A 25,928-nucleotide genomic window follows, 5' to 3' on the forward strand; every position below is an offset into this window, starting at 1 on the left:
CTTTTCTTTTCAAGCTACAGCCTTGTCGCAAGCACCACGCCTCTTTGCTGCCTCTGCCAGTGCCTTCTTACTTGGTTTACCAGTCATCTCTCATTCCCATTGGTTATCTGACATTGCATCATCATTGGTGTCCTCCTGTCACTGGCTCAGTATGTCAAGACATGGGCCTCAGGCGCTGGGAATGTATGTTGGCAGATGTCTTCCCAGTGTCACATACTTGCCAGTAGAGGACTTTCCCTGGCGTTGACATCAGACTCCTCCGGACTTGTACCTTTGCTTCCAGCATGGCTGAAAGGGCAGTAGGGGTTTTTATTTATGTTTTTATACATGGCAGACTTTTATGTGGGTGTCACCATTAATGAAATGTTTCTAATAGCTATTGCATCGTCTAATGCAAACTCAGCAGGAGGTTGGAAAATGATGTCAGAATGCCATGATAAGGGAAGGGAACTAACATTTATTGAATACTTACTAGATGTCAGGCATTGTTAGGTAGTTCCTTAGTGCGATGTCATGCAACAGCATGGGTGTCGATGTTAGAAAAGACGTGGATTTAGGTCCAGATAGCGACTCTTGTTCATTGTGTGACATTTGGCAAGTTACTTAACTTCTCTGATCTCTATCCTCCTCACCTGCAAATTGGGGCAATAAAACTTGCTTTGGAAAATAAGATCTGTAAATCAGAGCTATATATAAAATGCCTGGTACATACGTAGTAGGTACTCAATAAACAGTAAGATTATTATTTGCACATATTATCTCATTACAGACATCTAATAACATTGCATGTCCATCAGTGCAGCACAAAAAAAACCATGCTCAGCCTGTTTCTGATAATATATATAAGATAAAGATATCTTAATATCTTTAAGATACTAACTGAATTTTACAGGTCTTCTGGAGTTCAACAGTTCTTTATAACAAAACAGTCTAGTTTAACCAGCAGAGGGAAGCAGTGAACACTTTTCAGCCTCCCTCCTCCCCCCTACCCCCTTTCAGCCTCCCTCCTCCACCGCGGCCCCCCCTCCCCCCCCCTCCCCGGCCCGGCCCGGGTCCTTGGGTAGGTTGGAAAGGGGACCCTTACCTAACTTGAAAGGCAAAGATGTCTGTCTGACCAGTTAGCATTCTTTTGTCTGGTTGAGCCTCATGGTCCTATGTGCAATAGCATATTGTGGTGTTGTTTTTTTTTTTTTTTTCTATCTCATTGACTTACTGTGTCAAACCCATTCACTCATCTCCTAAGTTCAACCTCATTTATTGCTTCTGTTCTTTAACCAGTTTTCATTCTGGGTTCACTGCTACCTTTATAAAAGCTTCCCATCAGCTTCACAAGCTGACTTGCAGTATGGAAGTCACTCCCCTTTGCCTAAGAGTCAACTTCCCACGTGATCTAGTAATAAGATGGGATAGTCCACTTCAGTTTTCCTTTGGCCAGGAATTTCTTATATCCAGTGGACCACATATGGTCTGTGTACCTGAGAAGACAGGAAGTTGGGAATCACCATGCACTTAAAATAGCCACTTTGTTTTCTTCTCCTGAAAATGCACAATGTCATTTAAATCAAGAGTTTTTGTCTCCTTGGCTTGCTCTTACTTCTTTCAGCATCAAAGGCAATGCTGGGATAAATGTAACATTTGGGATTTAAATCAAATATCTTAGTTTCAAAGACTGTGGGATGACAGAAATTCCAGTTATCCTGCAATAATTAATCATACCCAATTAAAACATAAATACACACATTAAAAAGCATAAGGTACTCTTCAGATGTTAAATATTATCATGCCATCCGTTTTTCAGATTTGTAAGTTAATAGGAATCATCCATTTAACTCTGTAGCAGCATAGCTTGATAGGAACATAATGTGAGTCACATATGTAATTTTAAATTTCCTAGTATTCTAGCTACTTGTAAAAAAGACATAAAGTAACAGGTAGGGTTAATTTTAATTTTATGTTATTTAACTTAACCCAGCATATCCGAAGTATTATCACTTCAGCATGTAATGGTATAAAATTATTAATAATACATTTTACATTCCTTTTTCACGTTAAACCTTCAAAACCGAGTGTGTATTTTACACTTGGAGCACACCTCAATTCAGACTACATACCTTTCAAGTGCTCTGTGGCTACATGTGTCTGTGGCTACTGCGTTAGAAGCATAGTTCTATAGAGTATAAAAAAATTGGGGTATAAGGAACTAAAACTGTTGTACTGGATTAAAAGGACGTCTAAACTAACTTTTATAAGGGTGGCTTAGAAGGTATAGCATAAAGGGGGGAATGGAGTCCACTTAAGAGAACTTCAGGAGAAGCAGTGAGAGCATTAGCAAAAGGAAATTACCCATCAAATTGGGGAAAATGTTCCCATCCCTACCTGTATCTCCGTGTGCAGTTTGGCATGACTCATCACATGCATTATGGTGGGGCCCGACCTTCCTCTGAGTATGGGTGATTGTCCAGCACCGGATATTGTGACTTGATGGTTCTGCCATCCGAATTTGTGGCAAGTCTCCTGGGCCTAATAACCCTGCACTCTATTGCCATGGAGATAATTGCAGTGATTACCTATGGAGCATTATGACCGCCCCACTGGGTGGGATGAAGTGGGGGGGGGGGTGAGTGCTCGGGAGGAACGTCCTTGTTTATTGTACACCGATGACTTGGATAATTAGCCTAAGTGGCCAGGAAAAATGACCAAAAAGTGGGTTAAGGCATAAATTACTGCCATTGGAAGTTTACACCATGTGCATAAGCCCTTATAAGAGGTCCCAGGAGCCTTTTAGGGCACTGTGGAAATGAAGCTAAAGAAGATGGGGAGGGGGGAACAAGGAACACAGAACCTTAGAGAGACTACAGACAGAGGTCATTCTCATTCTGAATCTCTGTTCATACTATGGACCCCTTGAGAAGGCCTTTCAGTATTGTGCAGTATGGCAATCATAGGAAATAGAATACATTTCCTGATGTATCATTTCTGTATGTAGAACAATAAATAGGTAGGGGATGAGGATCTGTTACTAAAACCAAATCTCTTCAAGATGGTAAATGTGTTTTATCCCCACTGTCTGGGGTACATAGGCCAGAATATATCATATGTTTTGTCAAAGTCATTGATAATGATCTTTCAAGATCCCTAAGTAGTAATTGTATTACTTTCCCTTGTATATCTAAGTGCAAAGAGTCCAAAATTATTTTAAAAAAGCATATTAATCCCCTACTCTGCCTCTCAACTGTTTATAGTAAGAAAGAAAAAAATCTTGAACTATGTTTTGATTTTATGTCTCTAATATATGCAGAATATATACTTCAGAAGTTAAGCTCAATTTCCAGACAACCTAGCCAACATCTGGCTATGACTTGCAGCCTCTTAATTTGGGCTAGGAATTTTGAAATAATGTCTGGTTCTAGTCTCAGCTGGTAAATCTCTCTTTCTATCTTGAGGCCAGCTTTGCAGTGAGACCAAGGCATGTATTGGCTGGAAATGCGATTCCACGATTGCAGATGGTAAACATCTGAGAGAAACACACGTGCTTCATTTCAAGACTGGCATGAATAAATAAAAAGGACATTGGTTTGGTGCTTTTTTGCTCACAGCCATTTGGGTTTCGCTATATTCCTACAAATCAAACAAATGGAGCTCTTTGGAGTTCCCAAGTCACCTTCATGCACACGCCCAGTTCTAGTGCCACATTCCCTGGTGGCATTTTCCGCAGGTTACAAGGAGTGCTCCCAAGTGACTCTTCCATACTTAACTCCTAGATGTTCAGAATTACTTTTGTGGGCTTGGTCTGGTTGTGCACACGTGTCTTTCAGTCTGGCCACACACTACCTTTATTTCTTGATGTTTATCCTGACTCATGGAGAATCATTTTTCTGGACCATATGCCTTGGGGTTGGCTGTGTGGATGTGGGAAGGCTCTTGTTACCACTGCTTCTGCTTTGTCAAGCCCAGTGTTCTCCCACCCCTGCTCTGCTGACGTGGCTCTGATGAGGCCTGCTCTGCCCTGGTCCATGCATCACCTGTCTGTGCTGTCTCTGGAGAACCTGTAGAGCATTTTGATTGTCTTTTTGAGTGATGTTGGTTATGCCAATTGTATTTTCATTTCTGTAATGTTGCCCTGGTTTACTCTACCTGTTACTAACCTCTGGTTATTGTTTTCGCCTTTTCTGTTCTTTTGCTAACAAAGTTGCGTTGACCAAAGCTGACCTGCAAGGTAGAGAAGGTTCTTGTTCCCATTACCACTTTGGACTGAGAGATGCCCTGTGTAACCCTCGGTATCTTTTCTTTAAGGGCCTCCAAGCTGTCACACCTCTTGGACAGCATCAGTTTTGGGGAGGGGGCTGAACCCCATGTTCTTCAGAAACAGTGGCAGAAAACCCAGATCAATGAGTGCAAAACAACAAAAGCAAGACTTTTTAGGGATGAGAACATGATTCCATTTTCAAGGGACTAAAGAGGTTTAACAGCATCCTGTATTGTGACAACTCACGAACACAGTAATCCACTTCTGGAAATGGTTAATACCTCTCCAAGTAGTTGCCGCGGATGGGTTGGCTCTTCTTGATGTAGTCACTAGAGGAAGGCAACACTTGGAAAGAGAAAAAGAAAAAAAAAAAAAGAAGACCACTCCAATTCTTAATTTATAATTTTTTGGGTCGGGGAGGTCATTTCTCAGGACTTTTGAGGGCTTGGGCCTTATGAAAGAGAATGCCATTTTCTCTTAACTCATTTTAAAGAAATATTTCTAGGCATTTGGGAGATATCAATGTCATTAAAACGTTCTAGAGATTTATGTTTCCTATCAGGGATTTTGGTTGAGCACTTTAATTTCCTGTTTTGTGAGCTAAAGGAAAAAGTACTCTTGGGGAAGAAGAGGATGTGTCCGTTTTATCCTGAATACCCTTTAAAAAGTCTGCTTGTTAGACGTCAGTGAATATCTCCCACAGACACTGCTTCTTCTACCATTTGGAGAGGCACCATCCAAAGTCTGTAACGGACCACTGGTCAAGTTGTGTCAGGCTACTTGACTCAGAATGGCAAACCAGGAAGGCATTTTAGGCATCTTTTGGCTGATAGTTCAGCAGGGGATTGAGCGTCGAATGGCTTCTGCGAGTTTGCAACCAGCAAAAATTGTTAAAAGTAGTTAACAGGGTAGCTTTAAAAATACTGCTCTTCACCTAAAGGATCATTTACTTTGCTGTGACTTGCTGTCTGTTATGTGGGTAACCAATACAAGTGTCCATCTCTTGGGTGGACATCAACTAAATGAGGTTTTTCTTTAACCATTTTTCTATAACTTTTTTTCCATCACTTCTTAGCAGATTTGCATATATGCTGATATATAATAAAATTAATGAAAACAACATACACTGGATTAGTATTTTGAAGTCCAAGGTAGCTGTAAAATAGCTTTCCATTTTTTTTCTTTTTATTGCTTGCTTTTTTTTTTTTTTAATTTTTTTGCTTTCAATTTCAAAGAATGTTAAGAGGCCTTTCAGTATTACTAAAGGCTGTTGTTTTCAGAAATTCTGCTCCTTGTCAAAATAGGTCTGCCGACTGACACTCTGTAATGGAGGAGGGGGGAAGGGGATAGGATTTAATCTACAATAAGAGATAATCCAAGATTGTCAAAGCTCGTTATGATCAGATTTATTAGATACAACTAGAGAACTGTATCTCCTCCCAGACTTTATTCTTCACAATAAGAACTATGCGTATTTTGAACCCCCAGAATCTAGCACAGGCCTTTTTACATAGCGGCTCCCGATGTTGCAAAATGATCTTAAATTTGCCATTCAAAGGAAAAAGGGTTTGTAGGAATCCTACAAAGAAATGGTTGATTTCTATGCCTATTATAAATTATTAGCCAAAGTATAGTACAGGTTTAGGGACATAATAGTTTGGAATATCTTAACTTGCCCATTTGTAGAATCAGTGAAATCATCAGTTTTTTTATGTTATTACTGTATTGACCCAAATGCTCTTCCATTCTTGATGACTGGACAGTCACTTTGTGGCAGGAGCTGTTATCCTTTATAATTATTTTGGGTCATTGTACTCTTTCCCCATATTGTGGCAAAAGACCTTTAGGATGTAAATGCCTTTTACTTTTTATTCTCCTGACATTGGGGTTTGGATCATTACTCATGCTGGCTCTTTTAGCTACAACCTGTGGGCACAGATAGTACTCATTACCATGAAGTGTGAAGGGCAGTAAAAACATATGACAAAGAGATGAGAGACAGGTTGAAATGTAAAGGCAAATGGTATTCAGAAAACACTATAATAGTGGGGTCTAGGAAGTGGCATGATGAGTCCAGACAGATCAACTGCCTGAGTCCTCTTATCACTGTGTTTGGGGTGGTGTCATTTGTGTGATTGTGTTAAGTGTAATGGGAACATACCTACTCCTATGTATCAGGCACTCAGCTGGGCACTGGGATTACCAGTGCGATACAGCTTGACTTCAGATGCATTCAAATGGGATCCTCCAGGAAGGACAATGCAGAACGAACATTGATTTTCTAGAAGAGAAGGAGCATGCTGTGTGAACACAGAGGAGGGCTGCTGGACTATGGGGGTTGGATGGTCATGGTAGGTGCTCAGGTGTTTTTCTCAGGCAGAGTTTGAGCTAAGTTGGAAGGATAACATGTTTGAGGTATGTGACAGGTAGAAACACATTCAAGAGTTTGGCCATCTGAGGACCAATGTGAAGCTCAGTTTGGCTGAAATAATTTGCATATGGAGATGTGATCAAAGGTGAAGCTAGAACATAGGATGGAGGCAGGTGATGACTGCCTTTTTGTGTGAGGAGTTGGGCATTACCCTGAGGGCACTATGAGGAGGACAGAGACTTGGTCAGCTTTCATTTTATCAAGATCACTCTGACACCAGGTGGAGAATGGATGTGAAGGACAGGAACTGAAAAACAGAGAGCAGAGTTAGGAGGGAAGTAGCATGTTCCAAGGTCGAGGGAATAGGCTTGAACCTGATACTTGTCACTTTAGGTGGCTAAGGAGGTAAACATGTTTCTCTCCCAGAGGAGACCTCTGAGGAATGAGGAAGAAAATAATCTTTTTCTCCTGGTTGTTTCCCTTCTACCCTGACTATGTAACGTGTTTCATATCAGGAGGTACCCTGAGATTCAAGGGTCCCATGAATATAGTGACAATATCTATGGACCTTTCAGAAGTAATTTTCTAATTCCTTTTTATTATAAGAGGGGTATTCCTAGAGATATCCCTTAAAAGCTGTCAAATAAGAAAGGGGTCATACAACTATGAGAGAAACATTAAATTTGACCTGTTGGTAGTGAAACAGATGAGTTATAAACTATAAAAAATGAAAGAATAGCTTTTTATTGGGGTGGATGATTAATAAGAATACATTTCCCCACTTTCCACTATAATTCCCCTTAAAAGGCTCTATTTCTTGTTAAATATGTAATAGCTTCTTTTCTAGAAATGTGATTTGTTCTTTTGCCCAAATGGTGGGCAGGTGGATTGGGGGTACCAAGAATTGATTAGATGTGGTTTTGAATGTTTTGTATCTTGCATAAGTCAATGAATGTATGGGGCTTTGATGCCTTAAAAATGTGAGGATTGTTTTAAGTAATTTTAGATAAGAGTTGGCATCAAACGCTTCAACAGGTAAAGGGAATTTAAATTCTCCAACTTTTTTTTTTTAATGTGAGAAGTATAGTTCCCCACTTAATTTTCCCCAAAGCTAAGGGCTTTCTCATATTCTCCATCATATTTTACATAATAAAATGTAGCATTGGACCTAATAGAAATCAGTCTCTTAGAAGTGAATTGCCGGGCACCTGGGTGGCTCAGTTGGTTGAGCGACCGACTTTGGCTCGGGGCATCATCTCACTGTGTGTGAGTTCGAGTCCTGCGTCGAGCTCTGTGCTGACAGGAGTCTGCTTTGGATTCTAGGTCTCCCTCTCTCTCTGCCCCTCCCCGACTTGTGCTCCATCTCTGTCTCAGAAATAAATAAACATTAAAAAATATTAAAGGAAGTGATTTGAATTATAGGAAATAATGAAACACAGGAATTAAATTTGCCTTTTGTCTCTCAGCACTGCATGACAGAGGCTTCTCAAAAGAGAGCTGGGCAGTTAGGACTTACTACCTTAATGTGTCTTGATTCTGGACTCCTGACCAACTATACACCCAACTAAAATGGATAGAACTTGATTTTCCTTTCCAACAGTGTTGATAATACCCTTCATTGAAAGTTTACCTAGTGTATACATATGCTAAAGACTTGGTTTTGTGTCTCCATTGTGACCATGACCTTGTGACCTAAAGATGACTTTATAGGGTTTGCATATGTTATCTCATTTAATCCTCACATCATATGAGGTAGTGATAATTTCTATCTCTATTCTACAGATGGGTTCAGAGAATTTAAGTGGCTAGCCCAGGGTCACATTGCTAGTAAGTGACAAAGCTAAGTTTTAAAGCCTATGACCTCTTTCCTACTGTGCCAAAGGGTGTGAGTCCAGATTTCCTATTTCTGTAGCAGAGGCACCACATAGGTGACCAAATGGTGCCATGGTGCCTGAGAATGTACTCTAGCTGATTTTATGTTAGATGGTGTCTATGTCAATACTATTTCACTAAGTTATAGATGATATTTGCACAATGTTATTTAAAACAAAGTATTTTAAAATCAGCTATCTTTTCATTGAGCTTGCCCTTTGAAACCTCTTTTCTCTCTTTTTAGAAATGCCCTCTACTACCCCAACACATCACTACACCAGTGCTGAGAAAAGAAGGGGAATCAGAAAATGAGGCCTCAGTTTACGTTTTTCAGGGCAACATTGACTTTTTGACAAGCTTTTCATTATTTTAAAAAGAAAAAATGATCTAATCATTTGACCTTTATGGCCCAGGCACCCTCTGAAAATAGGGTGGATTGAGCAAGAATATTTTATGATTGTAGTCCTTGACAAATACTCCATCAGAAGCAGTCATCCACTGCTACCCCTCCATTGTCATGGAAGTATCACATGAATAAATTGCTTTACTCAGAAAGTATACATACTTTGCAGTTCAGTGACCACCAAGGGAAGTGCTGTACTAGAGCTGGTACCAGTGTAGGAATTTTCAGGAATTTTGCACACTGGTTGACATCATGTAACATGTATTAGCTTGAAATTGGCCGTGGTGGGAGAATTTTACATTATGGAAATCAGGTTATAGAAATGTTATGGATCAGGGTTTTGTTGTGGTGGTGGTTGTGGTTGTTAAGTATTTACCTACACAGAACTGATCAAAGGCCATTGGAGGTAAAGATCTCATGAGGGCATCTTGGTTTCAACCAATGTCCATGCCCATCTTGACTTGTTTTATACTCAGTATACGATGAGAGGGCTGGAGTGATTGGAGCAGTTTTAGTAATACCTCTGTTCTCCTCAGTGTCCCCAAAATGTTAGATTTTACTATTAGTTTTTTTTCACTCCTCATCCTAACCAAGTGACATTTTTGAACCCTCATTTGAGAAGAGGAAACCATAAACACCTGAGCATGCTTGCTACATGCAGTTGTGATGCCTTTCTGAGCACGGGAATTGCCTTCAAGACAAAAAAGTAACATCTTGGAAACATGGCTGCTCTTGGGTCTTTCTGCCAATGAAATTTTATAATAATATTTAGGACCCTATTCTCTGACTTTGCTTAATCTTCTGTAAAATGGGAACTAGAGCGTTCACTTCTCAGGTGGCTCTCTATGAAGGACATTTGACACATTTAAGGATCATTGCTTTCTTATTTTGAAATTAAATAGAAGTGAATTGGGTTTCTGCCCATTAAAGGGGATGAATCTTATATTGTCTGTAAATGACTATCTTCAGAAAAGCCAAGAGAACCCAACACTATAAATATAGAATCACTCTGGGAGCACAGAGGGATCTTTGCTTCAAGGACCAAGATTTATGTGCAGCTAACTAAGTAGACTATCCCTAATGTCACAAACACCGTCCCTGAAGCTTCAACATTTAAATCCTTATATTTTAGCAGTTGAGACTATAGATTGCTCAGAAAACTGGTAAGGGTCTTGTGCATACATGCACATACACATGCACAAATACATACATCTATGTGTATTCATCTTGCTTTTTCCATTCTTTCTTCTTCTTTCCCACTTGATTACTGCTCACTACTTCTTCCTCTGTGAAACAATGTAAATTTGAAAATGTAAAAGTACAAAAGTTATCAAGAGTAGAAAATAAAGTTGCAGGTGACAGATGGGATCTCTCTGGACAGTCATGGCAACTCTCATAAGTCTCCTCCCACAGTAGCTCTACTGGGTAAGGGACAGACAAACCCTTTGGCTGGCACAGAGGTCTACTGTGATGATGCTTCCACATTCAGATTTCACTCATAGATTCTGAATCCTTTGACAAACACCTCATGTTTTGTGATTAAAGACAATGGATATTATTAAACCAGCCTTGCCTCATGCCTACCACTGGGCCACCACTCTTGGCCCTTTAGCATAAATGGATGTAGGGAATCAGAACAGATGTATCATTCCCGGACTCCCCTCATCACCAATCTTACCACCCCAATATGGCCAAGACAGCTGGTGCTAGTTTAGCAATATCTATGTTGAATTGGAATGTTTGAGTCATAGGTTTGGTTAAGTGCTACTTGGGCAATAATAGAGGGAAAATACACTCTAGTATAAGTGTCCTTTGCTTCAGGCAGCACTTTATCTCAAGGACTTGCAAGTCATAAAAGACAAGTCTGTCAACTTTTGGTTTTCTAGACCATGAAGAGGAGTTGACTGAATCAGTTTGCATGTACTGATTTTAGCAGTAACAGGCATGAAATGACTGTCTGAGACAGTTCTTCAAGAGAAAAAAGCAATCCCAAGTTCAAGCAGAGTGATGGGAAATTTGTGGCAGCCGGAGGTATCATATGGAAAAAAAAAAAAAAAAGACTCAATGTGATGCTTTTTCTGTGAACTAAAAACAGAACTGGGAGTTAGAAACCGAAGTACTAGCATCATTGAGGGCTTGCTTAGTTTTTTCATGGTTGCTTCTGTTGCCTTGTCCCTTCCTACTATAAAGATGTTGCTGCCTTTTCTCCAAAGAATATGTGGCAATTTTAGTGAGAATTGGTTACATATCAAATGCAAAAGTAGTATTCATCATCTCTATACAAGGGTTTCCTAAAGGTTTAGTACAGTTTTAAACTATTAATAATAACTTTGAAAACTTCTAAATATATAATTCTGAAAGTTTATGTTATCTTAGAATATTTGAAATTTTAGGCTGATTTAGAAAAATGCTTTGGACAAAATTATTATTGAGTTCTTAGGAATATGTTTTATTTATAAGTATGCATTTGATACAGAGTTTTGTTCTGGTATTATATATATTTGGACAAACTAGATCTTCCTGTTAATTTTAATTGAATTTTGAATTGAAATGGCCTTTGGGAATTTTTCTCAAAAAAACATACATTTTTACATTAAAATGTCATCTTTGTCTGGTTGTAGATTAGAGATACCTTATTTAAGTTTCTCTTGTTAATCCAATGGGAATATGCACATGTATGCATGCACACACACACGCACAAACAGACACACCCTCTGGCTTACACATATCCATAGAGGGTAGGTGGCTCAACTATGGAGTTGGAAAACTTGGGTTTGAGACCTTACCCTGCTACTTGTTAGGTGTGGGGCCTTGCCAAAAAAAAAAAAAAAAGGCACCTAAGCTCCTATTCTATGTCTTAATTTACTTTTCTAAAATCCTTTCCTTTCAACTTGATCATTAGTGAAAAAATTCTTTTATTTTTGTAATTTTTTAAGTTTATTTACTTATTTTGAAAGAGAGAGAGCAAGCAGGGGAGTAGCAGAGAGAGTAGGAGGAGAGAGAGAGAATCCCAACCAGGCTCTGTATCATTAGCACAGAGCTCCATGTGGGGCTCAAACTCACAAACCATGCAATCATGACCTGAGCCAAAACCAACTGAGCCACCCAGGTGCCTCCAAAAATTCCTTTATTTTTGAAGTTCTGGATATCTTCCATGAGAAAAGCATTCCTCTGTTCTAATTCTTTAATACTTTTAATTGTAATTGCTTCATCATGTGTTTATGAAGATTAATTGAATTAATGTCTGAAAAGCACTTAGTACAATGTCTGGCACATAAGAAGTGCTATGTAAATCTCTTGTTATTGTTATATCCTCTCTCTGATTTGTATAAGATCATTTTATTTTTTTTTTTAAATTTTTTTTTTTTTTTTTTCAACGTTTATTTATTTTTGGGACAGAGAGAGACAGAGCATGAACGGGGGAGGGGCAGAGAGAGAGGGAGACACAGAATCGGAAACAGGCTCCAGGCTCTGAGCCATCAGCCCAGAGCCCGACGCGGGGCTCGAACTCACGGACCGCTGTATAAGATCATTTTATATCAGTGGTGTGCATTTAAAAGCATCGTTGAAGATTTTCTTGTTTTTTTTTTTCAGAGCATTTTGGTATGTTTAATCTCTCTCTCTCTCTCTCTCTCTCTCTCTCTCTCTAATTTTGGAGACCCTGCTATCTATGAAAAATAGATAAAGATATAAAATATAATCTGTTCAGGGAAGGATGTACTTTAAGGAGTTTGAAATAAGAGTAGGAGCTTATATTTTCATCTAGGAAGTGTTTTAAGAGTCTAGTCCAAACTCTTACTCATTCAGCAGTTCGTACTGTCCTTGGACACTGGGGACATAAGAGTTCTTGTCTCAATATCTGGTGAGATCGAATGAGTTTAGTAGTTAAATCAAGGGAGGAAATGTGGTCAATTAAATACCACCATCACCACCACTACCTCCCCCCCAAAGTGGTTCCAAGTAGAAAATTGCTTGTATGAGATGATATTGGTAAATTTTACGGATAAATTGTTAGTTAGGAAAACCTCTTGGCTTTGAGTCATAAAAGAATGACTTTTTTTCTTGGTTCTTTTGTTCTTTTTTTATTTAACATTATTTTCTGAGCTGTTGCTTTATACCAAAAATCTGCAGGAAGGACATTTCAGGCTGTAGATAGAGCAGACCTTGAAGGTCTGTAGGTAGACCTTGAAGGTAGGGATGGTCTTGAAGTGTTACAGCAGAGGTCCTAGGATATAAGCAGGTCTCAGAAACACCCAGAGGGCTTGTTACAGCTCAGATTCCTGAGCCCTGCCCCTAGCCAGTAACTCTGGGTGGAGCCTGAAAAGGTACATGTCTCACAAGCTCCTAGGTGATACAGGTGCTGCTGACTTGGGGCCCACACTGTGAGCACCGCTGTGGTAGAGAGGAACTGGAAGGAGAAAGGGATGGCGGGAGCACTAAGAGCTGGGGGCCAATAGTAGGAAATGAGGCTGGAGAACGGGGCAGGGGCCCTAGGGTCTCAGCCTTGATAAGAAGTTCAAGTTTAGTCTCTCAGATAAATGAAAAGTCATTGAAGGTTCTTCTGGTCCTCCCTCACTGAAGTGGCTCTTGCTTCTGAGGTGATTACAGTGGAGTCAGTCTTCGAGGGTTATCTGATTCTACATGGCAGTCACCCCTTCGTGCATGTGAAACAAATCCTTTGGTATTTGAAAATAACCTGTAATTCCCTCTGTTTTGGGTTTCTGACCAACCTTCAACAAATAGGACAGGTTGCTCACTTTGCGGAGCACAGACATTCACCCATGCTCAGGTTTTGACTGTATGAGACATAGGCAAATCAGAGTGCTGTATTCAGACCAGCCCCACATTTACTGAAAATGCTTTCTCTGTATCTGGCACAGTAAACTAATGCAGCAAGGATATAATCAAAGCACATTATGATTTCTAACAGCAGGCAGCGTTCAATCTTTTGGGGACAAATACTAAAAAAAAAAAAAAGAAAGAAAGAAACAATTAGAGGATTATATAGGCAGAGGACAGCACAATGTGTGATAAAGTGTTAAATTGAGTATTATCAGATGTAAATGTTAATGATGCAGATAGTAAGTGCTGTGGCCCTAAGAAGCAGGAGAATTGTTTGAAATTAGTAGGGGATATTTTATATGGGGGAGGCTTTCGAGCTGGTCCTTGGAAAATAGTAAAAATTTATCTAGTTAGAGGGAAAGGCAAAAGCATGGAAGAGCCTTTGTCTTCAGATTCAGTCAACATGCAAGGAATTATTGTGTTTTCCCAAAGTTTTTGCTGTTCTGCCTTTCAAGGGAAAGCCTGCCATGTGTTTCTGATTCTTGAGTACAATTGAATTACTAATCCATTGTCTGCTAAGAGCTGTTTGGTCAGGGAGCCCCGTGGACTTCTCAGAAACTTTTATCCTTTGAAAGAAGCTGTCCTGATTTGCCATTGTTAATGAAACTTGTACTACACAATGCTCAAGTTTAAGACCCACTGAGAACATGACCATGAACCTCCTTTCATCTCCACATGGGGGAACCACATGGCATATAGGAGCTGCAGAGACCCAGCAGCAGTGCTGCTCCCCTAGTGTTAGTAATTGTCTTGAACTTTCTCATGTCATATCCTAATAGCTTTGTATTAGGAGTGACGGTCTGTACCGCTTCCACCCCTCATGAATAAATACAAAATGTCTTGCCACCCAGAAGACAAACCCTTTGTAGTCAGGAGTCTCTTTTGAACATGCATCCTTAGGACTCTGCATGCATACATTTCAACATTCTCTGCCTGTGTGAGGCTTTTCTTGGAAATTGTGAAATGTGCACTTATTGCAGTGGATATATTTTTACTCTGGCAACTGCTTTTTTTTGCATCAGATCCTGAGTAATACATTAGATGAGTCAAAGGGCTCACCTCCTTTGCTGAGGCTCTCTAGGAGTTTTTCCTGTTAGCTCAGATAATTCCAAAGGGGCAGGTTTATATATATAATCCCAAGGTTAGGCAGAAGATAGAAATGAAAAGGAGAGGATGGTTAAAGAGAGGCCCCAGGCTGACCTAAAGAGAAATTGTAATGGTAATTTGTATGATAAAGATCACCAAACTTTTTCAATTGCTCACTCATATCCAGAAAATATTTTTGAGAATGGAGTACTTATATATTGCTTGCTTATGGAAGATACACAAAAATAGAAATAGTAAGAAATTTTAAATGAAGTTAATTTCTAATATTCTCTTCCTATCCTTCAAATAATTTTCTTTTGCATCATTTGGCATATGAACGCTGCTTTTGAATACACTTTCTTTTTTTTTTTTAATTTTTTTTTCAACATTTATTTATTTTTGGGACAGAGAGAGACAGAGCATGAACAGGGGAGGGGCAGAGAGAGAGGGAGACACAGAATCGGAAACAGGCTCCAGGCTCTGAGCCATCAGCCCAGAGCTTGAATACACTTTCTTATAAACCTGTAGCAGTGGCATGATGCAGTATACTGGTTTTCAAATTTTAGGCTGTTTCACAATTTCCTGAAAGCTTGTGCAAACACAAATTTATACCTGTTTCCTAGGTTTCTAATTCAGTAGGTCTGGGGCCCAATAATATGTATTTCTAAAAACTTCCCAGGTGATGGTCTGAGAAGTAACCCTTTAAAAACAATTAATGTAGTTAAGAGCTTGGGTCTCAGAGATAGTTAACCTAAGTTGGACATCAGGGTCTTTTCATTACCTAATATGTGACCTTAGGTAAATTATATCACTTGTATGAGCTTAGTTTTTTTTTTTTTTTTTCTTTTAATCTGTGAAATGGATGGTCATAATTACTTACCTCTTCGTGTCACTGGAGAGCGTAATAAGATACTGTAGACAAAGTGCTTAGTACCCAGTACTTACCACCTACAAAGCACCAATACATGTTGGCTGCACTTTTCTCCTCCTCTTCATATCATCAAACATTTTTTAATGTCATAGAGTAAACTTTAGGGACTCTTATTCCTTAATTCATAAGAGTGATGGGAATAAATGTTTCTGCTTTATCATGATACAGTTAGACCATGCTCCAAATGAAGTATCTTTCTAGTTGGATGGTAGAGATGAAGCTCTTTTGCAAAGTCTGCCTAAGAGAGAACAGTGTGTTCAGCCCTCTCCCTTATGTGTGTAACTGTTGATAGTTTGTGGCTAAGTGTGTATTTCTGTAGTCTTTTGTACATACTGACTCTTGTTGCATGATATAGAGTTGAAATTTTTGGCGGTTGTGGTTTTGAGTGTTTGGGGGCATGAGAGTAGCAAATTCAAGTGATTCCTTTGAATTTGGCTTATTATTAACACTTCTCTCTCCTTTTCTCTTCTCTTCCCCTCTTCTTATGAATTACTAGGACCAAGTACCACCTGCCAGGAAGATTCATGTGCCAACCAGGGGGTCTGCATGCAGCAGTGGGAAGGCTTCACCTGCGACTGTTCCATGACATCGTATTCTGGAAACCAGTGCAATGATCGTGAGTCCAACCTTTTTATACTTGTGATTTTTTTTGCAGAATTTAGAGGTTTGGAGATACCTTAAGGGGCAATATGTAAAAGGATGGCTCTTCTGAAATATTTGTAAGCAACTTCCTCCTCCAGAAACTTGGAAAAGAAAGGACTGGTGCTCTTAATGGAAGAGCAAAGAGACATTTCTTGCTCAACATTACTGGATGTTTTCCCATTTGCCTACTCCCTATGTTTCTTCTTTAGATTAGATTGTGTGTGGCTGAGCAGCAAAAAACAATTCAGCCAGTATTTTTGCTCTAAGCAGTTTAATTTCCATTAATTAAGTCATCTGGATAACAATTTTGAGACTTTCCCATTTGCATTGTCTAGAATTCAGAGGATGTTTAAGGAATGTAGCTATTTTCTTCAAAATTCTGAGTTTAGAGAATTTCTTAGATTTTCCAAATGATGAAAATGTTCAGAGTTTATTATTTTTTTCTAACTAGAGATGTTTAAAGCATTCTCAGGGGTTTTGCAAATGTCAGAAATTTCCTCTGGCTAAGTTTATTAATATCTATTTGGTTTATATATACGTAGTAATTCTGTTTATGTATGATTTCTATTTTGTGAGTATACTTATATGTATGTATCTGTGAATGTGGTTCATATTGGAGGAGGGCTAGTTGTTATCTTGAGCACTAGCAATGCCTCAGGCGCATGAGCTGATTTAATTCTAGAAGACTGATTTCATGAAGTTGATTCTAGAATTGATGGTGGAGATACTTCAATACTGTGGGAATCTATAGTCTGTGTTTTCACTTCCTTTTTGTGTTATTTTCCTGACATGGCTATTTTTAAAGATGAGCAAACAGCTGAATTTTCTGAATACCTATTGCAAAGAGATGTGTTGAAAGCCCTGACCTAGTGGGTCCTGCTAATCTTCAGATTTTCTAAACGTAGCCTTCAGGGTAGGAGTTTAGTTTACAATCTGAACTTGTAGTCAGTGGCCTCTTGGTTTTATTAAAAAAAAAAAAAGACGCATGGTGTTATCTGAGCAAATACTAAAGTCATATTATGGTTGCCTAGGTGGGAGCAGGCACTGATTATACTGATTATATATTTATTTGGTTTTCCTTGAATACTTATTTCTCAACTTTTATTTTTTCATGTGTGTGGTTGCCTCTTGTTCTGTTTCCCATATTTCTCATAGCTTTTTATCTTCATATGCTTCATCAGTCTCTTAAGATATACCTGGAGAAACAAGTGGGGACTCTATCGATGTAGAGAGAAAAATATTTGATTCTCATTCCTCTAACTGTAAGCATATGGCTCTCTATCTGTAAAGCACAAGGCACAGTATTTACAGAAAGTTTGACATCAGATTGTTCTTTTCCAAGTACTTGGTATTATTGAAAGTCCTGTGTCCACATTGATAATTTGGAAATACTGTTTAACTCAGAAATAGGCAGTTATGGACCCATCCAGAATATCTGGGGAATGGTGCTGTATGCTCTTTATTTTTCCTCCAGTTTGCCTGCATAGGACTCATTAGGAGAGCTCTTTATCCTAAATGGTGGTATAATGCTTTTTTATCCTCCCAAGTTTATTCCATATCATAAATACAAAGCACTCCTGGTAGAAAAAAGTCAGGACGAGACTACAAATAGAAAAGACAGAAAGGTAAGTTACTCTAACTGCAATGAAAACGCACACTCTTCAGAAGGTATGTATACATGTTTTTCTCATTGACAAACTTCTTTCTGCCGCCCAGTCCCAGGCATGGTTTTCTGCTAAAAATCAACTAGGATTCTTTCTAGCTTTCTGTGATGTTTTTTTCTGACTTTATAAAGAGCCCATTGTGTCTCAGTCCAGAATGAAGACTGGTTGCACTATCTGACTCAGTTTGTCAGTGTATAATGAAGTACTAGAACGGGGGAAATGGTCAGCTTTTTTTTTTGTGGCAGCAGCACCTTATCCTTCAAAACCGTATGTGAGATACCCAGGCCTAGGGTAATGTATTCTGGATTGTATTCTGCAAACAAGTGAGTTGAATTTTTTTATTGTAGAAGACCTCTGAGCCCAAGTCATTAAAAGAAACTGCTCACCTGGTCTGCTCTTGAGAGCAGACCAGGGCTTCTGTGATTAGATGACTATATAGAAATGTGAACAAGTACATTTTGATGGCAGAATGTAAGGGATATACAGAATTTAGATATACTGGATATTACTATAAAGCGCAGAAATAAATTTTTAATAAAACCAACCACATGCATCATAGTGTTGGTTTGTACAATGGATGTCTCCGTATCCAATGATTGACATTTAAGGTTGCTTAAAATTATACATTGGGTGTCTCTATATCCAGTGATATAAAATATTGGGGGGAATTTCTTTCTTTGGAACTAGCATCAGAGCCAATTTGTTTCACCTAAAAAGTCAACCTTACCTCTTTACATCATAGATCCTTACTTTCTATATCAACCTTGACCTTTAGAGTTATGCTATGCTGCTTTATCTCACAAACATCTTCAAAATTAAGTTACCTGTTTGATATTCTCTGGGCTTGTGTTAGCAAATTCTTGGTAGCTTAGCTTGTATCAGGATATAAGCCTTCATTCAGTATCATCAGCAGATTTGAACAGAACTCATGCTTATCATTGGTGAAGGCCGTGGGGAAAATTGAAAAGAAAGGGGAAAAGATAAAATAAGTGAATGGAAGAAGAGGGATGATGAAGAAGAAGGAATGTAGAGAAAAGCAGGATTGAGTCTGGTGTGGAAGAACACAGAGGCCATCAGTGATTGCTTTGGTAACATGTATTTCAAGGTGGCCTGCATTTGACCTCACAAACAGAAATAGAGCATCATATTACAGTTGGAATGTCATGAAGGAAATCTGACCTTTACCCAGTTTTTAGGAGTAGTGTATTCTATAGAATGTTGCATATATCTAAAATACCTTGAATTTCCTACAATGCTGTCATAGGCCCCTGTGGTTGGTTAAGGATTCTGTCTAATGGCAAAAGATAATTTGGGGGGATGGGGAGAAGGTTTGGATCTCTCATTTTCCATGAGATATTTTTCAGGATAGCAGATTGATATCAGTTAATGGAAATGAAAACATCTCAATTTCTTACTGCACATCCAAGAATAGAAGCTTGTTTAATAGGAAAATGCTAGGTTTTGATATTTTTTCAAAATAAAGGGTTTAGTTCAATTCATCATGGATAGAAAAAATTACTTATATCTGAGCATGATTTGTGAGTTCCTAAAGAAATGTTTGCGTTTTAGGGTTTTCCACATTTTTTCTAGCATTGATTCCTTCATTTATAACCTTTGGTTTTTCTTGCCTGTTTGCCAAATTGAGTGTTTGCTTGACAACTTTGAGGTGCTATCACATAGGTATCACCCCCATGAGTAGAGTTTACATTTAGAAACTGTATCTCATTTAGTATGAGTAGACCTAGCATGGATGGGTTTGACTTTATTCCATCATGTTCTATGAGAGCATGGTGGGTTGATGGAGGCAGTGGGGTGAATTTCAGGTTTAGTCTTACAGTGTTCAAAGCTGATACAGTGATTCTGGAGGTGTGGTGTGTATTCTCCATGGCTGATTACCTTGTGGAAGAGTGACACTGTTGTATTGGATAGAAAATAAAAATCATCTGATTGGAAACCCAGGCATAATCGATTTACTAATTGTCTTATATAGTTTTAAGATAGGATCTTCTACCATTTTATGTAATAGCAAAATCACAGGGAGTTTCCTTTAGGTGACTTTAGGGCTGATTTAAAACTATAATGGGCAAAATCATCCCAAAAGTAATTTTGAGTTCTTGTAGGATCCACTAAGATCTACGGAAGGACAAGAAATGGCATTATCCAAAGATAATCTTCATTCTAAAAAATTCAAAACAGAGAGGGCTGACTTCTCACAGGGTGCATACCACCTGAATGCCCACTTAATGACACAATGTTGGGGCTACATTTTAAGAAAAACAAAAGAAATGGAGCCTTACAAAGGTTCTTGTAGGGATATTCATTTTGGATATTGGGTTCTTACTGGTATTTAAAATCGGGACTAAGAGCCTGGGAGGTTTCAGTATGTTGTAGCCATCACCCCATTGGACAAATCCAGAATCCCTCTCCTGTAATGTGGGCAGTGCAACCTATTGTTGAGTTCCTCTCTACACAACACCACAAAATGTTGCACAAAATCCAGCTCACTGGCACGTACCCACACATATACAAAAGCATTGGCATTCTGGGGACCTTATGAAAACAGCGGTTTTAAATACTTCACATCAGTCCTTACCACCAAAGTTACCTTGAGGCATGTTTATGCTAACTAGTTTCAGTTGTATAAAATTCTGGGGTCTCATTATTGCTTCAGTGTCCTGGAAAAGTGAATGTGGAACAGTCTGTGGCATGTGAGTGCTTAAAACACAGCGAGGTACTGGATTTAGAAATCAGATGTTTATAATGGCTTTGGGGGATAAAGAAATGTGGGTCCTCAGCCCACCCCCAGCAGCCAGCTACCTGTGCTACATTGCTAGTCTTACATTGTGGGCTACTTGTTGGAGAAATTGCTAGGTTCACACTGGCATGTTATAATAGATGTTCTTTGCTTGCAACAAATCAATAGCAAGCAGCTGTGGATCGTGCAGACAGTGGAGTGTGAAGCGCCTTTTCAGATAGTTTTCTGCTGGAGTGGCTGTTAAGCTGCACTGTTGGCTATTGATTGGCCTTTTGCTTTTTATTTATTGTGTGGGTTTTTTTTTTTTTTTAATGTAGGTTGGTGTATTGATTAAATCTGTTAAAAACACATTTCCCTTTCAGGCTTTAGAAAAAAAATGAGCAATATATGCATTACTTAGTGTACAAACAAGATGACAGACATGTGTATGTTAATTCTGTCTCTTGGGTCCATATAGATACACTGGCCTTAGTTATGGATCTGGGTTGTTATTTGTACAGTGATAATTCTCAAAGTAAAAGACTACAGTGTGTCTGTGTTTTCAGTCATGTGTTTAATGCCTACCTGTGTTTTCAGCCTCTGCCTGTCCAGTAAATAGGCCATGTCTGAGAAGTTCATTATTAAGATTGTTATTTGATGCTTAGGACACTTTATCATTTATTCATTCGTTCACTCACCAGACATGTCTTATTTGCAGATAATGATCATGAATAAGATACATTCCTGTTCTCAAAGACATTACATTCTAATGGGGGATGATGCACATGGAGGTGCTTCAGTAGAAATATAAATCATATGTAGTGAGGGCTCATAAAGTGGAGAGGCATCAACTGTCCCTGGGTTTGAGACTCCAAGAAGAGCTGCTGTTATTAAGAAATTTTTAATCGACAGATGAGTTTTGAAAAATCCGTTAAGTCCTTCGTAAGCATATATGGTAAGAAAGAAGGTCAGAAAGGAAAAACATCATTCCAGCAAGCAGAGAGAGAGAGACAGAGAGAGAGACAGAGAGATAGAGAGAGAGAGGGTGGGAGGGAGGGGCAGGGGCAGGCTATAGCCAGTGCTAACATTCTGGCTGTTTCCTTCCGTTCTTTTTTCTAAGCATTTGGATGGTTAAGATCACATTCTATATAAAGTTTGTGCTCTGCCTTATTGCGTTTAACATTGCATGGTATACATTTTTCAAAGTATAAAAATTATTAGATTTTCTCATTTCCTTTAGTACATTATGGTGCTCATTTCTTTGGGACAGAACTCTCCATGTTGAGTCCTGGATGAGAACTAATTGGGCCAAATCTTTTTTTCATGGAACCATTGTTGGACATTTATCTTAGAAATGTAATTAAAATGAACTAAAAATTTTAAAAGTTGACTTGTAATGTATATAACTTATTAAATTATAAAAGGGAGCATAGCCATTAACTTAATTAGCTTTACAGTCAAAGTCCTTTAAATGCCAATGCTCACTCTTAACACTGACATTGAGTTTGTCACTTAACCTCTTGAAGCTTTGATACAGCACAGGGAGTATGATAGCACTTAATAAATAGAAGTAGTGATAGTTTTTATTGTAACTAATAATATTTGACATTTGTCAAGTCCTTATATGTTCCTGACACTCTATGAGGACCTTTATAAAGATGTCATCCCTTTAATCATCAAAGACCCGAAGAAATGCTATTGTCCTGATTTTAACAATGGGAATACTGAGGTCACACAAGAAATAGCTGAGTGAGGACTTGAATCCAGGTTTATACGACATTAAAGCTCACATTCTTATTAGATTTGCTACCACCTTGTCGTTATTAGAAATAATAATGGCTTAACATCACTAATTACTAGAATGCTTAAAATACCAGGTGGTCAAGTCTTTATAGACACCCCAATAAGAATGTAGGGTGGGAAAAAGAGAAGTTCTGTGTTCCTGGTTGTTAATTTGATTATATTATAGAATTTTGAACACTTTAGATATTTCTGCGTTAATACTAAGATAAGGCTTTTTAGTTATAATATTGTTAGATCTTACAGAATTAGAATTAGAATATCTCCCCATATCCCCAAATATTTATATTTTTGTTCTCTGTTGATCTAGATCTTCTTATTTCCATTGTTTTACTTTATTGCAATCTCCACATATGTCATATGGCATAGTGAATGAGACGTCTGATGTGGATTGGATGGCCTGTGTTAAAATCATGACTCCGGGGGCATTGGGGTGGCTCAGTCAGTTAAGCATCCGGCTCTTGATTGTAGGTTAGGTCTTGATCTTAGGGTTGTTAGTTCAAGTTCTGTGTTGGATTCTGCACTGGGCCTGGGGTCTGCACTGGGCATGGAACCTACTTTAAAAAAAAATCATGATCCTGTCACTTAATAGCTCTATTACTTTGGAATGAATTAATTAATTCCTTTGTATCCCCCCAATGTGGATATTTATAGGTCCTATCTCACAGAAATGTTGTGAAGATGAAGTGAATTTATAATTATGAAGGTCATAGCCTATCTAGAACTCTTGCCTATTCTTTGATATAATTTTCAAAAGTTAAAAACTTGACTCATACAAATATGATTTTCATGAAGTTAAAAACGTAACTCTCCTAAAAATACAGAATGAATATGTGCCAAATTTATTTAACTCCTTTGTGGGAAAAATAACAAGATGGTAAAAATGTAAACACTGTGGCAAAAGAATATTTGAAGAACAGGATATTGATAGGCATTAAAAAATATGAAATATTTAGATTAAGTATAAAACTGGTGAATGTCTCATAGGGAAAAAACCCTTAGCCTTTGGTGTTATCTTCTCTACCTACCATTATATCTTAATTGAACAAAAACTGACAGCCTAATCATCTCACAGAGTTTGGGGCCCAATTAATCATAAATATCACTGTCAAACACAGATACATTTTCCCATAGAAGTATGTATTTCATAGGTGGTCTTATTAAACAAGGTCCTTCTATAACATTGAAGGGATGTGTAACTCTTGGCTTTTTTCCTAAATTTTGGATGATTTTTTTTTTTTTAATTTTTTTTTCAACGTTTATTTATTTTTGGGACAGAGAGAGACACAGCATGAACGGGGGAGGGGCAGAGAGAGAGGGAGACACAGGATCGGAAACAGGCTCCAGGCTCCGAGCCATCAGCCCAGAGCCCGACGCGGGGCTCGAACTCACGGACCGCGAGATCGTGACCTGGCTGAAGTCGGACGCTTAACCGACTGCGCCACCCAGGTGCCCCAATTTTGGATGATTTTTAATAACAGTAGTATGATCTATTCAATTTCAAATCCTTTTTCTTTACCTTGAATACCTCTCACATACACAATTACCTTTTATTTTTTAACCATTTAACTACCTGGGTAGCAAACACTGTGCTGAATTTGTTGTGTCATCTTGTCATCTTAACAACCGTAGAAAGTAGATACTATTATGATCCCGGTTTTACGGATGAAGGAGCTGAGACATGAAGAAGTCAAGTGATCTGCTCAAGGCCATAAAACCATTAGGTAGGGGGACAAGGACTCAGTTTTATTTGTCTGACTGTGAAATCTGAGCTCTGGACAGCTGACATCTCTGAATTCCTCAAGGAAAGCTTCTTAAAGAGAATACATCTGAACCCATAGGGATTTAGATTACCTTAGCCATGGAGCTTGACTACTTCTGTTGCATCCATTACATTGTAATTTTTAGTATTTACATTGTTATTTGGTAAGAGGGACGTGTCTTAAAACTTTTTTACTTCATTTTAAATAAAGGCTTCATTAGGATTGATCTGCTGGTGTAATAAGATCAGAAGTTCCATCAAAGTGCCATTTTGCAAGTTTGGTAGGTCTGGGCAGGCAGGGGCTGAGTCCAGAGAAGTCACTAAGGCTGGAGGAGCAGCCTGGTGCCGTAGGAGGCAAGATCCAGAAGGTAAGACGGATAAAGAGAAGCATTCATGAGCCAGCAGGACCTAAGGTAATGCCTTTAAGTTACTTCTTTGCATCTGGTTTTGATTCCTGAACCCACAGATATTTAATGTAGCTAAAAGGATGTCAGGAGATGGCATTTATTCCCAGGGTCTTCTAAGAGAAAGGATCATGGTGCTGGTATTCTTGAAAGCAGTTTGATAGATGTGGGTTTTAGCTTGTTGTCCTTGGGAATCACTCATTTATGATTTCCCTTGATATCAGGAAGGGACAATTTTGTAACACAGAATCTCTTGTATTGCTGATTTTAATACAGAAACTACTCAGTGAGAGCCAGGACTAATGGCAGCTTTTGTGTTGTATAACTCTCCTTGAAAATGAGCTGAGACTCACAGGTAAAACATTAATTTCTGCAAATCTCAGCTGATACTTGGACCTATGGTTCAAAGAGAAATAGTGTCCACGACTCAGGGTCCTATCAGTTACCAAACATTATTGTGAGTTGTTGGAATCTGTAACATCACTAATTTCATTTCAGCCATCTTCAGGATGCTGTATTCGTAGGCCAATTTTATTACTTATGTTTAATTACAGCCCATTTATTTCTGGTGTGCCTGGCTAGTTACTTATTGATGGTGATGGCAATAATCCACTGAGAGCCTATTGGTTCACAGAAGATAATTTTATATTACCTTGTTAGTCACATACAGGTACAATTTTCATGTATTTTTCAATATAGACTTATAATTTCCTACATTTATTTCGATATGTATTTTTATTTACATGCAAAGGCAAAAAATATGTAAACTATTTTCTCTTGTAAAATAAAGGTAATAAGTATAATTTGGTTTCCTTCCCTGTTTTTTTCAGGGTGGAGTGCATTTTGTGATTGAGCGTAAAATTTGCATTCAGCAAAACACATGGATCTTAAGTGCATGATGACAAATATTTACAACCATGTAACTAGCGCCCTAGTTGAGATAAAGGACAGTTCCATCTTCCTCCAGAGTTCCCTTGTGCCCCTCTTATCATTCCCGTTCTCAAAAGGGACTGCTCTTCTAATTTGTGTCAGCATCTATGAGCTTTGTCTCTTCCTGAGTGTGTATCAATAGACTCATATACGATGCGATCTTTTGTTTCTGTTTTCTCTACCTACATGGAATGTTCCTTCCTTCCTTCCTTCCTTCCTTCCTTCCTTCCTTCCTTCCTTC

The 25,928-nt window shown here is 38.5% G+C and overlaps 1 protein-coding gene and 1 long non-coding RNA gene across 37 annotated transcripts in view; one reads left to right on the top strand and one right to left on the bottom strand.

Annotated features, from left to right (window-relative positions):
• Nucleotides 1-25,928, top strand: part of NRXN3 (neurexin 3) — a 1,583,151-nt gene that overhangs the window by 766,902 nt on the left and 790,321 nt on the right. For 22 of the 36 annotated variants that reach the window (XR_005791089.1, XM_040477869.1, XM_040477891.1 and 19 more), the window contains one exon: nucleotides 16,248-16,367. Coding sequence is in view for 33 of the 36 variants with exons in the window: in XM_040477869.1 (XP_040333803.1) it covers nucleotides 16,248-16,367 (120 nt within the window). In the remaining 3 variants the exon portion in view is untranslated. Of the gene's footprint in view, nucleotides 1-4,189; nucleotides 4,217-16,247; nucleotides 16,368-25,928 lie in introns of all 36 variants that reach the window. The other 14 variants (XR_005791087.1, XR_005791088.1, XM_040477865.1 and 11 more) reach the window with 1 other exon arrangement.
• Nucleotides 9-2,511, bottom strand: LOC121032127 (uncharacterized). The gene is made up of 3 exons (XR_005791091.1): nucleotides 2,377-2,511; nucleotides 473-632; nucleotides 9-288 (listed from the first exon to the last, which is right to left on the bottom strand). It is a non-coding gene; the product is annotated as an uncharacterized LOC121032127 (long non-coding RNA).

The sequence above is a fragment of the Herpailurus yagouaroundi genome, unplaced genomic scaffold (assembly GCF_014898765.1).
Source record: "Herpailurus yagouaroundi ecotype Mexico unplaced genomic scaffold, PumYag 141, whole genome shotgun sequence".
Taxonomy (NCBI): Eukaryota; Metazoa; Chordata; class Mammalia; order Carnivora; family Felidae; genus Herpailurus; species Herpailurus yagouaroundi.